The sequence below is a fragment of the Felis catus genome, chromosome C2, assembly GCF_018350175.1.
Source record: "Felis catus isolate Fca126 chromosome C2, F.catus_Fca126_mat1.0, whole genome shotgun sequence".
In the NCBI taxonomy this organism is placed as follows: Eukaryota; Metazoa; Chordata; class Mammalia; order Carnivora; family Felidae; genus Felis; species Felis catus.
This window is the reverse complement of record NC_058376.1, coordinates 147562919-147586734: the sequence shown is the minus strand read 5'-3', so window position 1 is coordinate 147586734 and position 23816 is coordinate 147562919. Positions and strand designations below refer to the sequence as shown.

The window sequence follows — 23816 nt, the reverse complement described above, 5'->3', positions numbered from 1 at the left end:
GGGCTTAGTGCTTAACAGTTGCAACAGTCATCTGAATTTCCGGAAGTAACTCATTTCAGCAGATGCTACAGGTTTGCCCTTGGCTGCAGGTGCTTGGTTTCCCCAAGAGGAGTTTGTAAAGACAGGAGCAAATGTATTCCAGTAAGATCACACGGAGGGATCTAGAGGTTCTGGCTTATTTTCCTGCCGGATTTACTACATTTGGATTCCTCGTGCCCAATGCCCCGTGTCAGTTTGCTCACTTGCCCAGAATCACACTTGCTCTCTGTGACCTTGTGCCCAGGAACGCCTCTGTGAGCCTGAGCTGTGACCGCCACGGGAGTTCATGAGCAGCTGTTTCCCAGATTAGCATTAGGGTGACAGTGATCGTGGGGAGCATCTTGGCCTCTCTTCTACAAAGCGTCAGGAGAATCGAATTAATAGGTATTTAGCTAACAAACTGTCCTGCTGGCTTCGAGTAAGAATTTCACAGGTAAAGGTACAGAGCTTTGATTTCTTTTGTGAGGGAGGGCAGCACCAAAGTCCGGGGCCTGTGGTGCAGAGCAGCAGTTCTCCAGGCTGGCGGCCCCATCAGTCCCTGTGGAGCTTTAAAAACTACTGAGGCCTGATCTGACTCCGGAAGTACAGGTTTCATTGGTCTGGGGTGTGGCCCGGGACTCCGGATTTCTAAAGCTCCCAGGTAATCTAATTTACAGCCAAAGTTGAGAACAACTAGCTTGGTTTATCCATTTATCTTAGGAAAGGGAAGGTGATCGGGATCGTGGGAAGAAGCATGGAGTTTAATTCAAGGACAAATGTAGCAAGGAGAAGAACAGAAACATTCTGGTGTCTGTAAGGCCTCGTCTTATTCTTTCTGATTAATTTACACAATAATCTGCTTTTGTTTTTAAGATCAGTACTTAAAACACGGTATTTTATTGTTTTAAGCTCTTTTATAATCTGGTAAAATCTCCACATTGAACCAAATATTTTGTTTGCTGTCCAGCTTTCTTTTCTTTTTAACATTTATTCATTTTTGAGAGACAGAGTGCAAGCAGGGGAGGGGCAGAGAGAGAGACAGACAGACAGACAGAATCTGAAGCAGGCTCCAGGCTGAGCTGTCAGCACAGAACCCGACATGGGGCTCAAACTCATGAACCATGAGATCATGACCTGTGCTTAAGTCAGAAGCTTAACTGACTGAGCCACCCAGGTGCCCCTGCTGTCCACCTCTCTTCAGTATTGTTTATAAAACCACCAAAAGTATAATCCGCCTTGACATAACAAAAGCCATATATGACGAACCCTCAGCTGACATCATACTGAGTGTTCTCACCACCAAAAATGTGGAAAGGGGGCAGTCAGAAGCTTTTTATTTTAGGAAATAAATGTTTATCATTTGTTTTTATTTTCTGTTTTGTAATTTTCATTTTTATCCAAGATACTTATCACCTTGATTTGTGGTGGTTCCACAAGTATGTCCATATCTCCAAACCCATCAAACTGCACACAATATTTCCAGTGATTTTTATGTATCAATTACACTTCAAAAAAGCTGTTTTTTTAAAAAAGGAAGTATGTATAATCTACACCCCAAACTCCTTTGTGACTCTGAAAGGATACTAGCTGTGTTCATTCCATAGGTATTATTGCTTTTTTTTTTTTAATGTTTATTTGTTTCAGAAGAGAGAGAGAGAGAGAGAGAGAGAATGAGAGAGAGAGAGAGAGAGAATGAGCAGGGGAGGGGCAGAGACAGAAGCCCAAGCAGGCTCTGCACCGTCAGCACAGAGGCTGACGCAGGGCTTGAACCCACGAATCGTGAGATCATGACCTGAGCAGAAGTCGAGTCACAGGCTTAACCGACTGAGCCACCCAGGCGCCCCCTACTTCTCACCAACATGAAGGAACAGGATCAAATAGAGCAAACGAAGTGCTCTGGAGGAACCTGAGTGTTTGGAAGGGACTGGAGGCTATTGCAAGTGATGTACCCTGTTCTAAAAAAACACACACAACAAACCACACAAAAAACAAAAACAACAAACAAAAAGGGGACTGGCCTGCAGAGAGCCGGTCCAAAAACACTCACAGATACTAGAACTGAGCTTAAACCAAAGGTACTGGCTATAGTCCACGAAGGCAGTTCGTACGTGGCTTGCTCGTGGCTGGAGCGGGGCTTCCCCGGCCACACTGGCAGAGCTCTCCATGTTTCAGTGTTGTGCCACTGCAGAAGCATAGCCAGGCACGGATCTCACACTGCAGGGGTCAAGGGCGCAGGCAGCCATTTCCACACCTGGCCCGGCTCATTCATCTCCAAAACGACAGGTGGGACAGCGACCTTTCAGGTCCTTTCCGGGTCTATGACTGCGTCCAGTGTTTTCCCAGGTGAGGAACAGGTGTACCCCCGGCTGGCTGAGTGCTACTCCCACACACGCCACCAAAGGACACTGACTCACTTGTGCCCTTTCAACTCCTATGGCCCTCTGAGAGAGTGTAGAATGTCTCATTTAAGTGCTGCTGTGTTGTCCCCACCTCTCTAGCATGTGCTAGTTTCCCTTCTTCACAAAGTCGCCAAGTGCCTCAGCCTCTGAGCCTTGGCAGGGGGCAAGTAGCATTTGGCAAGAAATCTGTAACGCTGTTCTGTTTTCGTTCTACTGGTTGTTGTCACCTCCTACATGTGATATTTACAGTAGTGATAGAAAGTTTTCCTTTAAAGTCAACTTTTAAACAAAGTGTAATAAGCAAATAACGCAGGGGTGAAGCAGAGCCAAAGCCGTAAGGGTGGAGCCTGCAAGATAGAAGTTTAATCCTGTCCAAACTTTTCACCTTGAAGATTAAGACAGGGAGGGTCGGAGTCACTCTGACCTTCTATCATGCAACCAGGTACTGGCAGAACTGGAAGAGGCACTCAGGTCTGCCTGCGGCCGGTCCTGAGTCTTTACCTAGATGTATAAAATCACATTTCCCGAGAAACTGTGTGGACTAGCGGCGCCTGGGTGGCTCAGTCAGTTAAGCCACCGACTTCAGCTCAACTCATGATCTCGTAGTTCACGGAATTTGAGCCCCACGTCGGGCTCTATGCTGACAGCTCGGAGCCTGGAGCCTGCTTCAGATTCTGTGTCTCCTCTCTCTGTCCCTCCCCCACTCTCAAAAATAAACAGAAAAAAGGAAAGAAAAGAAGAGAAAGAAAGAAAGAAAGAAAGAAAGAAAGAAAGAGAAAGAAAGAAAGAAAGAAAGAAAGAAAGAAAGAAAGAAAGAAAGAAAGAAAGAAAGAAAGAGAGAGAGAGAGAAAGAAAGAAATCACGGAGACTGATTTGCAACTTCTACAATGCTATGCAAATGAGCTTAGAAGGGACACGCATGCCGAGGGATGTTCCAGTGCCAGCTACCTACTGGGACTTAAGATCTCCCTTTAATCTTTACTGCAGCCCCAAGAGAGGTCCTCATTATCCCCTTTAACTTCACAGGTGAATAAGCTGAGGATCAGACGGTAAGTTACCCAAAGGTTATGCTGCCCATCTAGAGCCAGCAGTTCTGATCCAGATCTGTCTCCAAAGCCCGCGCCTTCCGCCACTTTATATCTGCCTTGGTGCAGAGCCATCCTTTGTTGAAAATGCATGGTGCACACCTAACAAGTGTAGACACTGCTAGGCGAGTCCGCACCCTCATGGAGTTTGGAGAGTGGTGAATGGAAACTGGCGTCGCTGCGGCACGCGCACGAAGAAGAGTAACTGTGCCATGGTGACCAAAGCGGCTAAGCAGATGACGCGGTGACACATCAGAGAGGTCAGGGAGAGCTGGGAGGAAGCACGGCGGGGAGAGGGCTTCACCTTGGGGAGGTGCGGAGCCTTCCAGGCCCTGGAGCAAAGGTGCAGGAACAGGTGGGGCCCAGAGATTATCTTCTGCTTTTACCTGGAACCAACACTAGTAGGGACAGGAGGGGGAGGGGGGAGGAGGAAAGAGCGGGAGAGGGGGAAGGGGAGAGGTCAAGGAAGGAAAAGGAGAGACAGGGGAGGAGCCGGTGGGGGAGAAAGGGAGGGAGAGGATGGCATTGCAGGGGAGGGAGGAGAAGGTGCAGAGGGCAGGGGTGGGGGCCAGCCCAGAAAGGGGTAGGCCTACCAGATGTCAGGCACTGGTTTTTGTTGCCGTTTTTATTGAAATATCATTGACATGTAACATTGTGTAAGTTTAAGAGGTATAACTTGTTGATTTGATACATTTATATACTGCAATAAGATTACCACCAAAGCACTACTTTAAACATCTTACCCATATTATGTTTCATTCCTCAGCAACCCTTTGAGGAAGTTGATATTATCATCATATATAATGATTATTACATAGTATATGTAATACATATATTACAGTATCCATCTGTTATTATCCCCATTTTTTACATGAAGAAACCGAAGCCCAGAGACCACCCAGGTAGACCAAGAGTCACGCTCCAGGCCATGTCTTCAACACTCTGCTCTCCCTCCCTGGGTCCCAGCTGGATAGACACCCACCTGCTGGAGGTCCTAACCTCCAGCTTGGCATGCCCACCTGACCCCTTGGCATTCACTCTCTTGCCTTCTGGCCCCTTCTTCTCTAAAGAGCTGAGTATTTTCAGCAGGCTGGGGATGTGCTCCATCAGCCAAGGAATGGCCACCTATCAAGTTAGGAGCAAACTTGACAGAATTCTTCACAGAGTGCAAAATCCTTCTTGGCCAGAAAGGGCCCTCCAGTCCCTCCTTTTTGTTACTAAGGAAACTGAGGCCCAGCGAGAAGAATTAACAAGTGTTCAGCCAGATTTTCCACATTCCATGCCCCAGTCTCTTCTAGAGCTGATCCTAACTATGGAACCAACAGAAAAGGGTGGTCAATTTTGTTTTAAATAATATCTGCTTTTATACTCATAAAAGCAATACATGAAAGATGAAAAGACAATTATGAATAATCTCACCACCCAGGGAGAACTACTGTTAACATTTTGTGTAATTCTTTGCGTTCAAGGGCTTTTTAAAGTACAATCAAATGCCAGAGTATTAGATGCAAATGTGAAAAATGAAGTATTTTAAAAACTGATTCAACTTGGTGAATGTTCATTTGATCTCTGGATAGGGAAGCTTTCTAAGCTTAAAATCAAAGGAAGAAACCACAGAGGGAAAAAGATCAATGTGAACAACTTCACAAAGAAAAGGAGGGGGGAAACATGAAAAAAGCCTTTCCATCTATCAAAATTCAAAAGGGCCGAAGAAAAAGCTTAAGGTAGAATGTTACATTTAACCAAAAAAAAAAAAAAAAAAAAAAAGAATGCAAAATTGTACACTCCACATGACGGGCAATTAACAAAATACATACCACCTCGCACCCATTAAGATGGTTACTACAGGGGAAAAAAACCCCAACAAACCCAGAAAATAACGAATGTTAGTGAACGCGTGCGGAAATTGGAACCCTTGTGCACTGCTGGCGGGAATGTAAAACAGAGCAATTGTTATGGAAAGCAACACAGTGGTTGGCCAAGAAACCAAAAATAGAATTACTGTATTATCCAACAATTCTACGTCACGGTGTGTACCCAAGAGAACTGAAAGCAGGCCCTCAGATGTTTGCACACCCATATTCAGAGCAGCATTACAGTGGTCCCCCTCATCTGCCCTTTCCATTCTGTGGTTTCACTTACCCTCCACCCCCACCCCCCCGGGTGCCAGGTCCCTGGTGTGGGCAGATAGCCGGCCATCTCTCATCACCACAAGAAAGGCGACGACAGGACACTTAGGTATTTTGAGAGTGACGAACCACATTCACGTAGCTTTTATTACAGTCTCTTGTTATAATTGTTCTATTTTATTCGTTATTATCGCTAATCTCTTACTGTGCCTAATTTATACATTAAACGTTGTCATTGGTACATACGTAGAGGAAAGAACACAGTATTTACAGGGTTCTGTACTATCTGCAGAGGGTGGAAGAAACCCAAGTGTCCACTAATGGATGAATGAATAAACAAAATGTCCTACATAAACACAGTGAAATATTTTTCAGCCTCAAAAGGGAAATACATTCTGACACGCTACACCAGGAATGAGCCTTGAGGACATTATGCTAAGTGAAGTAAGCCAGCTACAAGAAGGACAAATACTGTATGGTCCCACTTACACGAAGTACCATAATTATAGGAACTCCCTCTTGCTGCTGGTGGAATCTAACCACCAGATAGAGAAGTCCGAACTAGCCTGCTGACGAATGAGAGACACGCAGCCCAGTCACTCCTGTCGGCTGGCAGGAGCCTGCTCCCTGCCAGACACACAAAGGACGTCACCTAGGACCAAGAATCCCAGGCAACCCATCACCGGGCTGCAGCCTTATGAGTGAGCCCAGGCTAGACCAGCAGAAGAAGTTCCCAGCTTAGTTCGGATTGTTGATCCCAAGAATCATGAATGTCTCTCAAAAAATAAATAAATGTTTAAAAAAATTAAAAAAAAAATGGATGGAGTCCCCAGCTCCCAAATGTGGAAGGGACTGAGCCCCAAAAGACAATGATGGCAACCGAAATTTAAGAAAAGAGAGTGGGTTCACCAAGGCAATGCTCAGAGAGTAAGGAGTGAAAGTTGGAAGGGACAGATTTTTCACTCAGATGTAAGGTTTTTCTAACAATTTGCTAGATTAATTTTAGGAAGATGAGTTGCCTTAAAAATAGTAAACTACGATCATCTGCCATGTGTACAAGAGGGGGACTGCCTGCTCTGGAGGGAAACAATGATTTTCAAGGCGTCCTTTCAATCTGTTCATTCTTTCTTTCTTTCTTTTTTGAAGATTTTATTTTTAAGTAATCTCTCCACCCAGCGTGGAGCTCAAACCCACAATGCCAAGATCAAGAGTTCCGTGTTCTACCAACTAAGCCAGCCAGGTGCCCCTCAATTTGATTTTTCTTTTTTTTTCCCTGTTTTTTAAGTAGGCCTCACACCCAGTGTGGAGCTTGAGCTCACAACCGTGAGATCATGACCCGAGCTGAATTCAAGAGTCAGACGCTCAACCGACTGAACCACCCAGGCACCCCCAATTTGATTTCTCTTGATTGGAATACTGTTATATTAACTTTTGTTGGGAGGGTCAGATGGGAGATAGTCAATATTTCTACGACAGTGAGGTCTGTCCTCAGGTACACGAATGCTTCTCTCTGAAAAGGACAAGAATTTATGGAAACACAGCCATTAAGCATCGAAGCTTCAACTCCACCTTATGAACCACTGACCTCAAATGGTCTTCTCTTGACCTCCATTTTGTCACCTAAAATAGGGGTAATATAGTACCGCACAGACTTGTTAGGAGGCTTAAATGAAGAAATGCACACACCTGACATACAGAAAATGACCTCCCAGGGAGGGAAGGAAGCGGAATAGAATAAGGCTGGCAGAGGTGAAAGGTCAGAGAGAACTGAGGGCTTCTAACACACCCCTAACAAGCAGCCATGATTTTTTATACCGATCTTCTTCAGCTGATGATGGGGTTATGTCCCAACAGATCCCCTGTAAGTTTAAAATATCCTAAAATACCTGGTATCCCTAACCTCTCGAATACCATAGCTTCAACAAGCCCCCAACACTTCCATTAGCATACGGTTGGGCAAAAATATCGAACACAAAGCCTGTTTCACAAAGAAGCGTTGACTAGCTCAAGTAAATGACTGAACCCCGCACGGAACGTGACACACGGAATGGCCATGTGGATACAGAAGGGCTGTCCGCGTACTGCTTGTTCACCCTCGTGACCGGTGGCGGGCCGGGGGCTGTAGCCGCTGCCTGGCACCATGCCAGGGGACCCACTGCATGGCGCCGCCCTGGAGAAGAGCCAAATTCACAATTCTGAATACTCATAAATACTGAATACTCATAAATATTTTTTTTAATGTTTATTTACTTCTGAGAGGGAGGGAGAGAGAGACAGAGCATGAGCAGGGAAGGGGCAGAGACAGACGGAGACACAGATGTCGAAGCAGGCTCCAGGCTCCGAGCTGTGAGCACAGGGCCTGACGTGGGGCTAGAACCCACGAACCGTGAGATCATGACCTGAGCCGAAGTCGGATGCTTAACCGACAGAGCCACCCAGGCGCCCCTCTACTGAATACTTACAAAGCATAAAGTTGAAAAAGTGCAAGTCAAACCATCATACGTTGGGGACCTTCTGTTCTGAACAGAGTTCAGTTAAGAGGTGATGGAAATGGGAGATTAAGTATCAGGGCTTTCTCTTTTTTAGCTGCACGAACTTCTCACTCTGGTTCACAGAGGAACTCTGGATCTTTTCTCAGTTCAACTCCCACCCAGCCTGTCACTAAACTGTTCCTCCAGCTTCCAAAGCAGAGAGGTACATCAGTGCCACCTGTGGACAGGGAAGGGCTTATTTCTGACCCCAGAGGAGCTAATTTACAGCCACTCAGATGGCCTCTGAGTGGGCATGTAGCAAAACTCAGCACACAAACTGAGTAACACAGACCAAAGAGTGACAGAAGGGGGCTAAGGGCCACAGAGCTACATTCCAGATGGTTCCAGCAGACCAAAAAGCCATTCAGCTTCAGTCTTCAGTCCAAAGTAGGCCAAAGCTCTCCCTGACCTTCAATCAAGCTGTGGGGTGATGGTGAAAACAAGGGCAAGAGATAACTCATCAAATTCCTCCAGCTGCGTATCAGTTACGTTCGTCGTCTTTTACCTTCTCTCCCTTCTCTGCCTCTGCTTCTTGGTCAGAGTCCAACTGGATCATTTGGTGACCTAATGATGGTACCGGTCAAGGTTGATCCAATAAACACAGTGATCACGGTAGCTGACGTCTACTGAGTGCCAGTCTCTCTGCACTCTTCCTGAGTCATGCCATTTAATCCTGACCAAAATCCTAGATAGCAGGTACCAATATCATAACCAAGGATTCTTGAAGACACAGTTTGCTCAAGGCCTTACAGCTGCCAACTAGGGGACCAGGACTGAAACCCAAGGAGTGGGAATCTCAAGCCCCTCCTTAGACCACTCATTGTACCACACTGCCTCCAAAGGAGGTTTGGGACTTGGACATAGGCTCCCTACCACTCAGAGGTTTGGGTGTAAATACAGCCCTGAGGTTTTAGTTCTAGCACTGAATCTTGCCGTGTCTGGGTCATTTTCCCAACCTTCTGGTAAAGAAACTTTGTTTCATCTTTGGAGGAATTTAGGAAGCTTTAGGGTTTGTTTTGTTTTGTTTTGTTGTTGTTTTTCTGAGTTACCAGGGCCATGCAAAGTCAAGCAGGTCAGGAAGCACCGCCCTGCATCCGCCTCTGGCCTCCTGTCTCTGACCTGTCTACAGGAAAGGAGGTGCCAAAGGACAGGACAGGGGCATGTTATACAACCCCTTTATGTGACTCCCATGTCATTCCTGGCTGAAGCTCCCGGTCAAGTCAGCTAGATTCAGTCTTCCGTTGTCTGTATTGCAATTAATGATCGTTTACGTGGGGGAGACACTCGAATGTGAGGATGACAGCTATGGGTTTAGATGTGACAACACCTTTACTTACTTAAGCTCTCTCAGCTACTGCCAAGTCCCAAGTTTAAACACTGCTTAAGCCAATTCACATTCTGCAAGTAAGGATCAAAGCTGGAAGGGCAGGTCCATCTTCTAGATAATATTTTAAAATTCGCAAAAGGCTAAAGTCCTGTAAGGAAAAAAAATCTGTCCCCACCGCAGGGAATATGAGTCATCAAGGGTAGGAGTAGCCTCGGTGATAATTCTGATGCAAGTGGTCTTTGGACCACATTTTAAGAAACATTATTTAAAATGTAACATCGAATCCCGTGACAGATATTTCATTCCACTTTACGTTTCTTTTGAATTTATCTTCCATCTTATCTCAGCCCTGAAGGTAAATTCCTTTCAGGCAGGGATTATGTGCCATTGTCGAAAGGCCACAGGACCCACATGGGGCCAACACACGCCTACTGACCAGAGAGAGCGGAATGCCCCACAGGCCCTATGGAGCCTCCGCAAGCTGTTTTCAGTTCCTGAATTTCTGAATCTCTCCGGGGAGGTCGCAATCCTCTCTCTAGGACTGGAGTGGCTCCGCACCCAGGGCAGTGGCAGGGAAGCAACAATGTTCCTGTCTGATCCCATAATTAATGGAGCTGGGCAGCTGGCCTAAACCATCAGGATGGCACATTTCTCAACTGCTGGGCTCTAAGGTCACCAGCCAAGTTCTACTCCGTTTCCTTGGGCTGAAGTGGGCCAAGAAAACAGTCAAGTACATCAGCGTGAGGTCGTGGGAAGGTAGCCAAATCTCACTGGAGGGGGCAGGAGGTTTGCTTCACTCCTCCAGCTCCAGGCCCAAACACAGCATGGCAAAGCTGTGCTACTTCGGCACCTTGCAAATTAGGAAAAGGCTCTGTCATCCGTGGTTCTGTGTCCTCTTACAGAAGAGGAAACCTGTGTCAAAAGAACACGTGCTAACAGTGCTTTTCCAGTCCCATGGCCAACAGGGCCGCTGTAATCTCATTCAAGCGACCTTGGGATCTAAACTGGCAAAGCCAACCTGCAAGTCCAAACGAAGCTTTGCAGCGGATGGGTACCGACTCCAATAAATGTTGCGTAGAACCCTGTGGTTGGTCGAAAAAGGGAGTTTACAGAAAAAGTCATAATACCCTAGTATTCGCAGGGCAGAGAAGGATCTGATGGGGTCTCTTCACAAAGGCCAGAAGCAACTGATAATACTGATTCTCCTCCAGGAGATAACCTGGGAAACAAGTCTGAGTGTAAGATATTTCACTGGGTTTTTTTTTTTGCGGGGTGTTTGGTAACTTCTGTTTTTTGAATGTGAATATATTACATAATCAATATAATTACATTTTTAAAAATTAGTTTTCAAACATCCGTTTAATTTTTATTTAGCACATGCCGGGCACCAGGGTAGATGCTGTCCTCAAGAGCTGGATAGGGAGGGGTGGAAACAGATAATGAAATAAATCATTACTATGGGTGAGGGGGGGCGGGGGGGGGGTGGTGGCACCGAGAGAGGCCACTGGCCTTGCCGATGGAAAAGTGGAGAACCAGATAAGGTTTACTTCAAGGACTGAAAGGGCACAACTCTGTACTATTTATTCTATACCAGTCCCTCGGATGTACGGGGGGGGAAAAAAAGTGCACAACAATGGGAAAGTAACTGAAAATATCAGAGGCTGTATTACATTCCGCTTCCTCCCTCCCACCTGGCCCCTTTCCTCTACACTCACCCAACATACGAGAGAAGCAAAGTTTGATAAAGGGAACTAAAAGGGCTGACATTTACAAAGTGCTTAGAAGAGCGCCTGTCACAAAGTGCTGGTATAAATGTGAAAAGTCAAACAGAGCCTAACGGAGACGTGAAGCTTCGCAAATATCCCTCCCGAGAATTCCCAACGCCGCTGGACTACTCCGGGAGCCAGGCCTGTTGGAACTTGGATTTTCTTATCTGCACAACCTTACTAAGATACAGGACGCATCAGAAGCGGTGGGCGAGACCCGCACTTGGAAGGGCAACGCTGGTCCCGCCCACGACCTGGGTGGCAAGCGCCCTTTAGCCACCCCCTCTCTGCCTTGGTTTCCTCAACAACGAAACTACAGTAAAAATGCTCGAGTCTCCACCAATTCCTCCACCCCGGCGATCCGCCGAGGAGAATGGAGAACGCTCTCAGAATGGTGCGCAAGACACCGGGCGTGGCGAGCAGGTGGCCTCCGTGCGCCCGCCGCGCGGTGACGAGAGCGCAGACAGGTGCCCGCCGACGCGCAGTGCCCTCTCGCCGCGCTGCCCCCCGCGGGCACGCGGGCCCAGGGCCTCCCGGGCCAGTGCCTCGGCGCGGCCTCCCCGGGCGCGCGGTGCCCAGCCCGGCCGCGAGGCCGCCCGCCCCGCCTCCCTGCGCGCGGTGCCCGGTGCCCACGCTGCGGCGGGGACGCGCGGCCCCAGCCCGCCCGGGAGAGGGGCTTCCTGGAGGCGGAGCCCGCGCCGCCGGCCCGCCGCCGCTCACCAGTTCCCCGAGCCCACGATGCACACTTTCAGGGGAGCCGCTGCCATCGCCAGGCTGGAACGCAGCAGCCCGGCCCGTGCCTCCCCAGCCGGCCGCCCGCCTGCCTCCGCGCCCACGGCTTTGCCCACAGCGGCTCGCGAGGGCCCCGCCCCTCCCGCCTCTCCGCCAATGGCCGCGACCACCGCCGCCCGGGCGCCCCGGGCCACAGCTGACAGCCTGGGAGGGCCCGCCCAGCCACTCCCGAGAACCACTGCGCACGCCTGAGCCTGGCCGGCCTCCGGGCTCGGCTCCGGCGCCGACCCGCCCCTGCCCGAGGCATGCCGGGACTTGTAGTCCACGCCCCGCCGCCCTCCGCCGCCGCGTGCCCCCGGACCGCGGCCGCCGCCGCGCCACGTGCAGACGTGGGTGGTTGCGCCTCTGCTGTCTCGCAGCGCCAGGGGCTGCAGCGCCGTCCCCGCAGAGCAAACCCTTCCGGACCCGGCGTGGTGCCCACCCCGGCTCGCGTTCTTCTCCCCACGCGGGAAGAGCGGCTAGGCTGCAGCTTGGAACCGAGAGGATCCCAGGGTGACTCTAGAGTCGACCAACCTGGACCAGAGCGCAAAGTACCCACACCTGCCTCTTGAGGCCCTGCCTCGTTTGTGGAGACAGGAAACAGCCTGGCACCCCTTGAACTGCGTAGTGAATTTGTGTTTTCTGGGGCCTTCTGGACGTAGCTGGACTGTACCTGAGCTTCAGGATGGACACTTTGGGTACTCAAGAGAGAGAGAGACCTGGGCACCTGCGGCATCGCACTCCCCCACTTGCTTGGCAGGACGTGCCTCCTCGTTATCTTTGCCCCAGGATTCCTGGAGAGCTTGTGGGTCTGAGGCTACTCCTTCCTAACAAATAGAACATTCTTGATTCATTCTGAGTGTCACTTTCCCCCAGGCACCGTGCTAGATGCTGGGTTACGCAAGTGGCTCTCTGGAGCTTTGAAAAATCGCCGTGCACGGGCACCACCCCAAATCATCAGAATCTCCCGGGATGGGACACAAGCATCAGAATTCTTTCCAGTTCAAGATGATTGCAAAAGGCAGTAAAGATGAGAACCAAAGAGCTTAAAAATCAGTGAGACTGGCTGAAGAAACGAATGCTCTAATCCCTAGAAAAGTACTAGGCCCATTATGTTTGATGCTCAGAGGATTAACAATGATTTTTGTTTTCATTTTTGCATCGTATGAAAGATTTATGTTTATTACTTACGCTGTTTATTTAAGGGAAAACTTAAAGGAGTGGGTGAGACAGATTTTCTCCATTCCTTCACTGACGGTTTGCTCTCAGTTATTTGAGCTAATGGAAAGACATCTAGGCAGGGATGATATGAAAAATAGACTTTTCAAGCTTTATTAGTTTTTTCTTGCATTTTTGTTAGGAGATGAGGTTGTCAAATAATGAATTTATGGACTTGGGGAGTATCCATGCGTTGCAAAAACTCATACCAAGTGATCCATTTTTCGCCTTTGCCTGAACGTTTTATACCTCATCTGGAAACTCCTGTTCTCTAATGTCGCAATGACACCTGCATGGTAATGAGCTGCCGGCTATTCTGTGGGTACATCCTTCAAAGCCTTGTCACCCAGTGTTTACTGAGGACCCGATATGCACCACACATTGTGCCAGAACATAGTGAGTCCTCATTTATTTCTACAGACCGGTTACAAAGACTAAGACAAAAACTAAATAGGTGAAACCCGTGAACATAATGTTGAGAGAATAAAGCAAGTCAGAAGAGAAGGTAAGCGATGTGATTCCATTTCTATTATTATAGAAACAGGCAAAATTACACGTGTCAGTAGGGATACATACATGCATCGTAAAACTGTAAAGGAAGACGAGGAAAAGACGAACACGAAATGCAGGATTGCGGTTATGGTGGAGGGGAGGGTTGGTTATTCTTTGTAACTTCTGCATATATTATAAACACTTTTTTTTATTTTTTTTAACGTTTATTTATTTTTGAGACAGAGAGAGACAGCATGAACGGGGGAGGGTCAGGGAGAGAGGGAGACACAGAGTCTGAAACAGGCTCCAGGCTCTGAGCCATCAGCACAGAGCCTGACGCGGGGCTTGAACTCACGAACCGTGAGATCATGACCTGAGCCGAAGTCAGACGCTTAACCGACTGAGCCACCCAGGCGCCCCTATAAACACTTTTTAATACATGGGTAATAAACATCATGGGGGGGGGGAGAAGATACAGTTTAGAAGAGTAACGAAAGCCAATTTTGACGTAGCTGGTTTTCTGACCTGCTTGTGGTCATCGGAGGTGGCGATGTGGACATTGATTGGCCTTCTGTGTATCACCTGCCCCAAGAGGTTACAGAAGCCTGGAAGATGAGTTAGCCAGTCTCATCGTGCCAGGGCTGACTCTTCCAGGAACTGGAGAAGCCTGGAGCACATATACGATGTGGTGTGTGGAGAAGGTGTCTCTGACAGCTGCTGTGCGCGTGTTATCATGGTAAAAACTGGCTCGGCAGCTAGAAGAAGCCAGGCAGCACTTTGGAAACTCAGCCCAGGAAACTCTACAGCCAGGTCACTGATTTCATGAAGTACACTTTTTATTTTCTGCATTACAGGAGTCGGTGACCACAGTATTGTTTTTAATGTAACTAGACCCTCCATTCCTCTGGCTCCAGAGCACATTTTTCGCAGTTGTGTTAAGCCCTTCCCACCAACCTCCTACACAGGCGCTAACACCCTCCTCCAGGCCCTTCTGACTTCCACTGGCTGCTGGGTCCCAGAGCCAATGCTGCACATTACATGACAGCAGCCTCCCATTTGCGGGTAGTACGATCTGTTCTGGTTATCGCTTGCTGCGTAACAAACCACCCCCAGACTTAGGTCTCAAAAAAACAACCACATTCAATTATTTAGTCCCCGAACCTGCAGTGTAGGCCAGGCTCGGAGGGGAAGGGTCATTCCACCGTGGGGACGGACGGGCAAATAGGACTGGAGGGTCCATCTCCGGGAGGGCTTGTTCCCACGGCTGGCTGGATGGTGTTGGCTGCTGGCTTGGGGCTCAGCCTCCGCTGCGGGCTGCAGTCCTGTGGGCCTGAGTCTTTGTGTGGACCTCTCCGGAAGAAGCATCCCTGTGGCAAAGTGCCTGGGCTCCACCAGCAAGCATCCAGAGAGAACTGAAATGGAAGTTGCCAGTTTCTTTTTTTTTTTTTTTTTTCAACGTTTATTTATTTTTGGGACAGAGAGAGACAGAGCATGAACGGGGGAGGGGCAGAGAGAGGGGGAGACACAGAATTGGAAACAGGCTCCAGGCTCTGAGCCATCAGCCCAGAGCCTGACGCGGGGCTCGAACTCCCGGACCGTGAGATCGTGACCTGGCTGAAGTCGGACGCTTAACCGACTGCGCCACCCAGGCGCCCCAGAAGTTGCCAGTTTCTTAAGACCTGAACCCCCAAATTGTCAGAGCCTCACTTTTGATCTTTTGGTCAAGAAATCACAGAGCCCAAATTCTAGGGAAAGGGACATATAACGAATCCTTCCAATTCAAGTAAGCCAGATTAAAAAAAGAAGTTATTAAAATTATAAGGAAAAGAAAATACATGTATAGTACTCTGCTGTGTTTGTTTATTTATTTATTTATTTATTATTTATTTATTTAACGTATATTTATTTTTGAGACAGAGAGAGACAGAGCATGAACAGGGGAGGGTCAGAGAGAGGGAGACACAGAATCTGAAACAGGCTCCAGGCTCTGAGCTGCCAGCACAGAGCCCGACGTGGGGTTGGAACTCACGGACCGCGAGATCATGACCTGAGCCGAAGTCGGCCGCCCAACCGACTGAGCCACCCAGGCGCCCCTCTGCTGTGTTTATTGAAACATAAAGTCATGGGTTTGAACTGAGCAGGTCCACTTATAGGCAGATTTTTTTCAATAAATGTGCATACAGTACTGTAAATGCTATTTTCTGTTCCTTACAATTTTCTTAATAACATTTTCTTTTATTTTGTTGTAAGAATATAGTGTATAATATACATAACATACAAAATACGTGTTAATTGACTGTTTATGTTGTCAGTAAGCCTTCCGGTCAACAGTAGGCTATTAGTAGTTGAGTTTCGGGGGAGTCAAAAGTTACATAGGGATTTTCAACTGGAGGGGGCTGGGAGGGGGGGTTCGTCAGCACCGCTAACGCCTTGCCTTGTTCAAGGATCAACTGTGTATTTTCATACCTCAAGTGAGGAAATTGAGGCACAGACTCCAAAAAGACTTTCTAAACTTCCTGTGGAGAGTCAGGGCCAGCCTTTTTTTTTTTTTTTTAATTTTTTTTTTTTTAACGTTTGTTTATTTTTGAGACAGAGAGAGACAGAGCATGAACAGGGGAGGGTCAGAGAGAGAGGGAGACACAGAATCGGAAGCAGGCTCCAGGCTCTGAGCCATCAGCCCAGAGCCCGACACGGGGCTCGAATTCACAGACTGCAAGATTGTGACCTGAGTTGAAGTCGGACGCTCAACCGACTGAGCCACCCAGGCGCCCCAGGGCCAGCCTTTTTGGATTCCATATCCTATCTATACTCATCTAACTATGCATTCATTCAATACATGTTCACTGAGCACTTACTATGTGCCAGTCACTGTACTGCGTCCCAGGGATTAAATATTAGACAAGAGAGGTGGGGTCCCTTCCCTCTTAGAAACTTGAATTTAGAGGGAGATAGAGGCCAATTAAGAAATAATTACCCTATGGTGTGGTAAATGCTACTGGTTTACTATGGCAGCCCAGGGAGGAAAAAAAAAACAAACCATGCCTGTCCCAGACTTTGGGTTTCTAGAAAGGCTTCTCAAATAAAGTAAGATTTCTGCTGAAGCCTGAAGGGAAAGGTGGTGTCAGCAACGTGAGGGGGCGGGAGTGCACAAGTGAGCCCTTCCAGGCGGAGGGAACAGCATAGGCAAAGATTCAGAGACTAGAGAGAGAATGACATATTCAGGAACTGAGAGGAGGTCAGTGTGGATGGAGGGAAGGACAAATCACCAGCTTGTGTCATGGGAAGAGTCCTCTGGATGAATTAATTCGTGGGAGGAGGGCCAGGAGGCAGAGGCCAGGGAAGAGCCTGCTGTGGTATTCTCTATGAGAAATGACAGTGGGTTAGACTAGGGTGGAAAGACCCATGTGGTGGGGATGGTGATGGGGAGGAGTCAGCGAAACTGAGACGTACCTAGGAAGCAGAAAAATAAGACTGACTACTTTCTTGAGTGGAGAGAGGAAGGAATCTAGTGGGCTTGGGCAAATGAACGAATATCACTTGCTAAAACAGGGAAAGAGGAATGGATCTGGAGAGAAGGATGGTGAGCTCTGGACAAGTTAAGCTTAAGGAGGGGTGCCTGGCTGGCTCAGTCATTTGAACGTGCACCTCTTGATACGAGGTTGTGAGTTTGAACCCCACCTTGGGTGTAGAGATTACTTAAACAATAACATCTTTACAAAAAAGAGAAAAGGTAAGCTTGAGGAGTCCATCTGGTATTCAAGTTCAGATTTCGGGGAGGCATTTGGATACGTGGGTCTGAGATAGACTCGTTTGCAATTCGTTAGCATATCAGTGGAAAGTCCAGTGGTCGGTGCCTAGAACAATGCCAGGCACAGAGTGGATGCTCAGTAAATGTTTGTTGAACGAAAGTGATTGAGATCACTCAAATGGGCCAAGTAAGAAAGCAAGACGAACCAGGACAGGATTCTGAAATGGACTAAATAGTGCAAAGAAAGTCTAAAGCAGAGGAGTCTGAGGAGATAAGGAGCTGCAAGAACGGAAAGTATGGTATTGCAGTTGCCAAAGGAAGACAGCATTTCAAGAAGGAGGGATGGTCGTAAGGAGGTTTGAGAGTGGTAAGGTAAGATACAGCTGGAGAAAGATGGCTGCTGGCAGAGCCCCTGGGTACGGTTGTGCAGGTAGTGCACTGCACCATGCCAGTGAGCACAATGGACATTGTGGATATGGCAGATTGGTATGCTTAAGATGACCATTTTCTGACAGATGGAAGCAAGTGCCTTGACGGAGGGGCACCTTTCCTAGTCCACACAAAGGTATTTTATGGGTTAGCTACCACCCTGGTTGCTGGTGACCCTGGTGAGAATAGTTTCTCTTCAGTTTGTGCACAGAGTATCAACCCAGCTTGCAGTGAGTGGAAGTATAAATGGAAGGCAAAGAAGTAGAACTCGAGGGGTGCCTGGGTGGCTCAGTCGGTTAAGCGTCCAACTCTTGGTTTAAACTCAGTTCATGATCTCATGGTTTGTGAGTTTGAGCCCTGCATCAGGCTCTGTGCTGACAGTGCAGAGACTGTGTGGGATTCTCTCTCTCTCTCTCTCTGCCCCTCATGTGCTCCCTCTCTTCTCTCTCTCTCAAAAAAAAAAAAAGTGGAGCTTGAAATTGTGCAGACAATGTTTTCTAGAAATTTGGCTGACAATAGAAGATAAGGGATAGGGACATATGGGAAGAGAAAGGCAAAACTAAAGAGAAATAGGGAGAAATGTTAGGATGTGGGAGTTTTGTTGTTTTGGTTTTGGTTTTGGTTTGGTTTTATGTGTAAAGGCTAGAACAGTTTATGTGGAAGAGGTTAGAACATGTTGTGAGTGAGTAGAAGTGAGTAGAGAGGGAGAGATTGAAAATACAGGACAGAAGTGAGAAAGTGAGAGAGGGATTAGCCTTAAGTTAGATGAGACTCTTTGAGGAGGGCATACCTGAGTGAATTAAAGAAGCCAGTCATGGGAAGATGGATAGAAAAGCATTGCAGAAAGAGAGAATAGCCAGTGCAAAGGCCCTGAGGCAGTAAACAGCCTGTGTTTTTGAGGAACAGAAAACTATAATACAGTAAACAAATGTGAAAGGAGAAAATTTCAATCATAAAAGGTAGTCAGGCCATATTAAACTGTAGGGCTCCGTGGACCATGGTATAAAAAAAAAGGGGGGGGGGTATTTTCTGCCAACCAAATCTGGGCCAACACAAGCATCAAAATAAATAATAACAGTAATAAACTTAAACACTTTGGGTTTTTTTGTTTGTTTGTTTTGAGAGCGACAGAGCATGAGCCGGGGAGGGGCAAAGAGAGGGAGACACAAAATCAAAGCAGGCTCCAGGCTCTGTGCTGAGCCCTGGGCTTGGAGCCTGCTTGGGATTCTCTCTCTCTGTCTCTCTGTCTCTCTGTCTCTCTGTCTCTCTCTCTTCCTCTGCCCCTCTCCTCTGCTCTCTCATGCACTCTCTCTCAAAAAAAAAAAAATTGAGGGGCGCCTGGGTGGCTCAGTCGGTTAAGCGTCCGACTTCAGCTCAGGTCATGATCTCGCAGTCTGTGAGTTCGAGCCCCGCGTCGGGCTCTATGCTGACGGCTCAGAGCCTGGAGCCTGTTTCAGATTCTGTGTCTCCCTCTCTCTCTGACCCTCCCCCATTCATGCTGTCTCTCCCTGTCTCAAAAATAAATAAACATTAAAAAAAAATTTTTAAAAATTGATATTTTTACTTATTTTGAAGTCTGACACAGAATTGCCATTTTTTTTAAATTTTTTTTTAACGTTTATTTATTTTTGGGACAGAGAGAGACAGAACATGAACGGGGGAGGGGCAGAGAGAGAGGGAGACACAGAATCGGAAGCAGGCTCCAGGCTCTGAGCCATCAGCCCAGAGCCCGACGCGGGGCTCGAACTCCCGGACCGCGAGATCGTGACCTGAGCCAAGTCGGACGCTTAACCGACTGAGCCACCCAGGCGCCCAGAATTGCCATTTTTGAAATTTTTCCAAATAAGCACATAAACTGTTGCCCTGTACTATTCCATTTCATTTCCTCTTAGCATATTTATTTTAACAACCTCAGTCCTCTTATTTTAATTTAATCAATACCTTTTTTGAAGCATTAATGAATTCATATGGTTCAAAACCCAGAAGGATTGGAACAGTATGTAGTGAAATTGTTTCCCTGCCTTTTCCAGAGGTGCCCCAGGTCCCTCCCTTGAGGAAACCCTCGTTACCAGTGACTTGCATATCCTTCCAGGAATCTTCCACAAATAGACAAATGTATTTTTCTTTTCCTCCTCTTAATATTTTACACATTCGTCCTGTTACTTGCCTTTCTACTTAACATTATTTCACATTAAAAACATCAGTCAGGGTGCCTGGGTGGCTCAGTTGGTTGAGTGTCTCGCTCTTGATTTTGGCTCAGGTCATGATCTCATGGTCACAGCATCGAGCCCCACATCGGGCTCTATTCTGAGCCTGCAGCTTGCTTGAGATCTTGGGATCTCTCTGCCTCCCTCTCTCTGTCTCTGCCCCCCTCCCACTCACATGCTCCTGCTTTCTCTCTCTCTCAAGATAAATACATAAACATTTTAAAAAGTCAGTCAATGGCAAACAATTGGCTGTACGTAATGAAAACTTGAAATTGAAAATGGAAAGCAGAAATGTAGCTGTTCAGAAAATTCTCTCTGAAGTCTCTGTTTTTTCTCGTTACTTTAAAGCACTGCACACTTTTTCACAGGTATTGGTTAAAGTCATTCTTCTAATTCCAGGGAGGACTTCTACTTGGTCTGCCCTGGAGACACATTTCATCCACTCCGTCCTCCCAGTACACATCCCCACCACTTTGCTTCCTAATGATACGACATACAATCCCCGATGGTGACATTGGTTCTTGGTACAACTGGCTTGAAATGAAATTGCCCATCTATCAGATTGCTACTGAAAGTCTAATGAGAAATTACAGATTTTTGGCTGAAACAGTGCCTCATTCTGGAAACTTATATGGGCTTTTATCTCACTTACTTGGGGAATAGAGACATGACGGATAAAAGGCGGTCTTGGCTGCTTGCAAGAACCAAACAGAGCCCCAGACGCTGAGCATTAACGTGTTCATATCAGTTGTAATGTGCTCACCTCAAGGTTTTTTTTTTTTTAATTATCAAAGGGGTCTGGGCACCAGGTTTTATTGACAGACTGCATCTTTTCACCAGTCCCTTAGATTGGGACAGTGTAAGGATCTGTCTGTCCCTTCTTTTAAACATCGCACCGCTATAACCTACCTTTACCTTAGGACCCAGTTCTTGGCCAAGCGCTGGGTGTTACCATCGATTACATCTGGGAAACCGGCTAGCTTGGATCCCTTGGAGAACATAGGAGTTTTAAAGATGAACTTTCTAGACTTAGTATTGTACCTTACCAGAGAAAAGCAGGGATATCTATTCCATTTCTGTTTGGGTGAAAATCAAATACCAACTAGCATTTGTTTCTAGAGTTGAGCCTTGTTCATTGGCTGATTCTACAGGTATTTCCTGAACTCCTGCCATGTGCCAGAACTGACAATACAATGTTGACTAAACGAAACAAAGTTCACAGTCCAAAAGGAAGGTTAGATAAAGAAACAAGTATCTTCTATGGAGTCCAGCCCCATATTGTTCTGATAAGAGACAGGGGGCTCTGGGAACAGATGGGAGCCATGCCAAGCTGGACCCAGGGCACCAGTAAGACTTTCTGGAAGAAAGATTTCTGAAGTGAAGGTTGAGTACAAATTAAATAGGAGAAAGAGTTTCTGAGGTAGAGAGAATAGCATACACGGAAGCTTGAAGGCAGGAGAAAAATAGCCATCGGTTCCTCTGAGGACCTGAAAATTCAGTAAACAGAGGACAGACCAACAAGTGAAGACAGATGAGGCCAACCAGTGGACAGGGGCCAGGTGATGTAGGGTTTTGTTACAGGGGTTTGGGTTTTATTTTGGAGGCAGTGGGAGAATATTGAAGTGTTTAGGCTGAGTGATGTAGTCACATATGTCTTTTATTTTTTATTTATTATTTTAATGTTTATTTATTTATTTTTGAGAGAGAGAGCGAGCGAGCACATGTGCGGGTGGAGGAGGGGCCGAGAAGAATCCCAAGCAGACTCTGTGCTGTCAGCACAGAGCCCGATCGATAACAGGGCTCGATCCCACAAACAGTGAGATCATGACCTGAGCCGAAATCGAGAATCGGACGCTTCGCCGACTGAACCACCCCAGCATCCCAGTCATATTTGTCTTGTAAAAGATCACTCTGGTTGTCGCAAAGAGAATGTTTTAAAAAAGCAACGTAGGGGCGCCTGGGTGGCTCAATCGGTTAAGCGTCGGACTTCGGCTCAGGTCATAGTCTCGTGGTTCGTGCGTTCGAGCCCCGCGTCGGGCTCTGTGCCAACAGCTCAGAGCCTGGAGCCTGCTTCAGCTTCTGTGCCTCCCTCTCTCTCTCTGACCCTCCCCCGTTCATGCTCTGTCTCTCTCTGTCTCAAAAAATAAATGTTAAAAAAAAATTAAAGAAAAAAAAGCAATGTAATACACATAGTTTTTAAATGATATTGTACTAAATGATCCTAAATGGAAAGTGATAACTCTTCTCCCAGATTTCACGCCCTGGAAATAACCACTTTCGATTACTTTGCTACTTCATCCATTGATTTCCATATTTCTCAATAATGTTCCTATATTACTATTTCTTTTTTAACGGAAGTGTTGTGTCTAAATAAGTACTGCTTTCATGTGGTTCTAGAATAAAACACACAGAAAGTTACGTAGTAACGAGTACCTCTCCTACGCCCTCCTCCCAGCCTTCTGGCTCCTACCTAACTCGCTTTCCTCAGGCGACCGCGGTCATTAGTTCTCTGTGCACGTCTGTACACAAGAAAGTAACAAGATATGTTTACTTGCTCTGCCTTTCCTTTTTTTTCCCCACACAAAACGTGGGAGAGTATCTTGTATCCGTCGTGATAGATAAAGTAGGACGTGTTGCAGTAATAAACAGCCCAAACGTCGAAGCGGCTTCTTTCTCGTGCATGTTCCATGGCCATCCTAGGTGCTGTCACATTGTCCCCACCCGCACTGGCCACCCAACAGAGCCTCTGTCATCGGGAGCGGCATGTTTGCAATGCTAAGGGGCAGGGAAGATGACAAATTTCTCACTGGCCCCTACAGCCTTCCTCCCAGAGGTGACCTCTCTCATTTCCACTCCCATTCATTGACCAGAGCATGTCACAGACCTGGCAGTTTCAAGGGGGCAGGAACGTGCAAACCTACCACCGCCCAGGAATCAGAGTTCCAGACACGCTGGCGAGCAGCCCTGACGGTGACCTTTTTTACCTACCGTTCTGCAAATTGCTCTTTTCAGCTAAGAAATAACTGCATCATTTCACGCCCAAATCACCTCCGATGTTTTGCAATTACATTATAAAATGAGGGGTGCCTGGCTGGCTCAGTTGGCAGAGTGTGTGACTCTGGATCTCTAGGTCGTGAGTTCGAGCCCCACCTTGGGCACGGAGCCTACCTAAAAAACAATAACACAACTAAAAATAAATAAATAGGGGCTCCTGGGTGACTCGGTTAATCTTCCGACTCAGGCCTCAGGTCATGATCTCACAGATCAGGAGTTCGAGCCCCGCGCTGGGCTCTGCGCTGACAGCTCAGAGCCTGGAGCCTGCTTCTCCCTCTTTCTCTGCCCCTCCCCTGCTCGTGCTCTGTCTGTCTCTCTCAAAAATAAATAAACATTAAAATTACATAAAAAAGAAATATTTCATTAATTATGCCACTTGCGTATCCAGAGCATCTTTGCTCTTTTTTTTAAAGCAGATGGACATTTGCATTATTTCTAGTATTTCCTTTACCAAAAATGCTACAGTGAATATTCCCATGCTGTCTTGCGTGCATATAAAGATACCTCCAGGATAATTTCCTGTAAGCGGCAGTGCTGGCTCAGAGAGTGGACGGACACCTTTGTGGTTTTGAGAGGTCAGGCCAGTTCACACTGTTCCCAGCAACATGTGACAACACGTACGTCCCCACAGCCTTGCCAACG

General features: G+C 47.3%; 2 protein-coding genes and 1 non-coding gene across 10 annotated transcripts in view; 2 read left to right on the top strand and 1 right to left on the bottom strand.

Annotated features, from left to right (window-relative positions):
- GPD1L (glycerol-3-phosphate dehydrogenase 1 like) overlaps positions 1 to 12107 on the bottom strand; it is a 57746-nt gene extending 45639 nt beyond the window's left edge. Inside the window, exon 1 of the mRNA XM_023260649.2 lies at positions 11976 to 12107. Within this exon, the coding sequence (XP_023116417.1) occupies positions 11976 to 12022 (47 nt within the window). The 5' untranslated portion in view covers positions 12023 to 12107. The remainder of the gene's footprint in view (positions 1 to 11975) is intronic.
- The window catches only part of LOC109491566 (basic proline-rich protein-like), a 91840-nt gene continuing 79358 nt past the window's right edge, over positions 11335 to 23816 (top strand). For all 8 annotated transcript variants that reach the window (XM_045037741.1, XM_045037738.1, XM_045037737.1 and 5 more), the window contains exon 1: positions 11335 to 13749. In XM_045037741.1, the coding sequence (XP_044893676.1) occupies positions 11629 to 12543 (915 nt within the window). In that variant the 5' untranslated portion in view covers positions 11335 to 11628 and the 3' untranslated portion in view covers positions 12544 to 13749. The remainder of the gene's footprint in view (positions 13750 to 23816) is intronic.
- On the top strand, positions 23206 to 23278 carry TRNAQ-CUG. The gene has a single exon. It is a non-coding gene; the product is annotated as a tRNA-Gln (tRNA).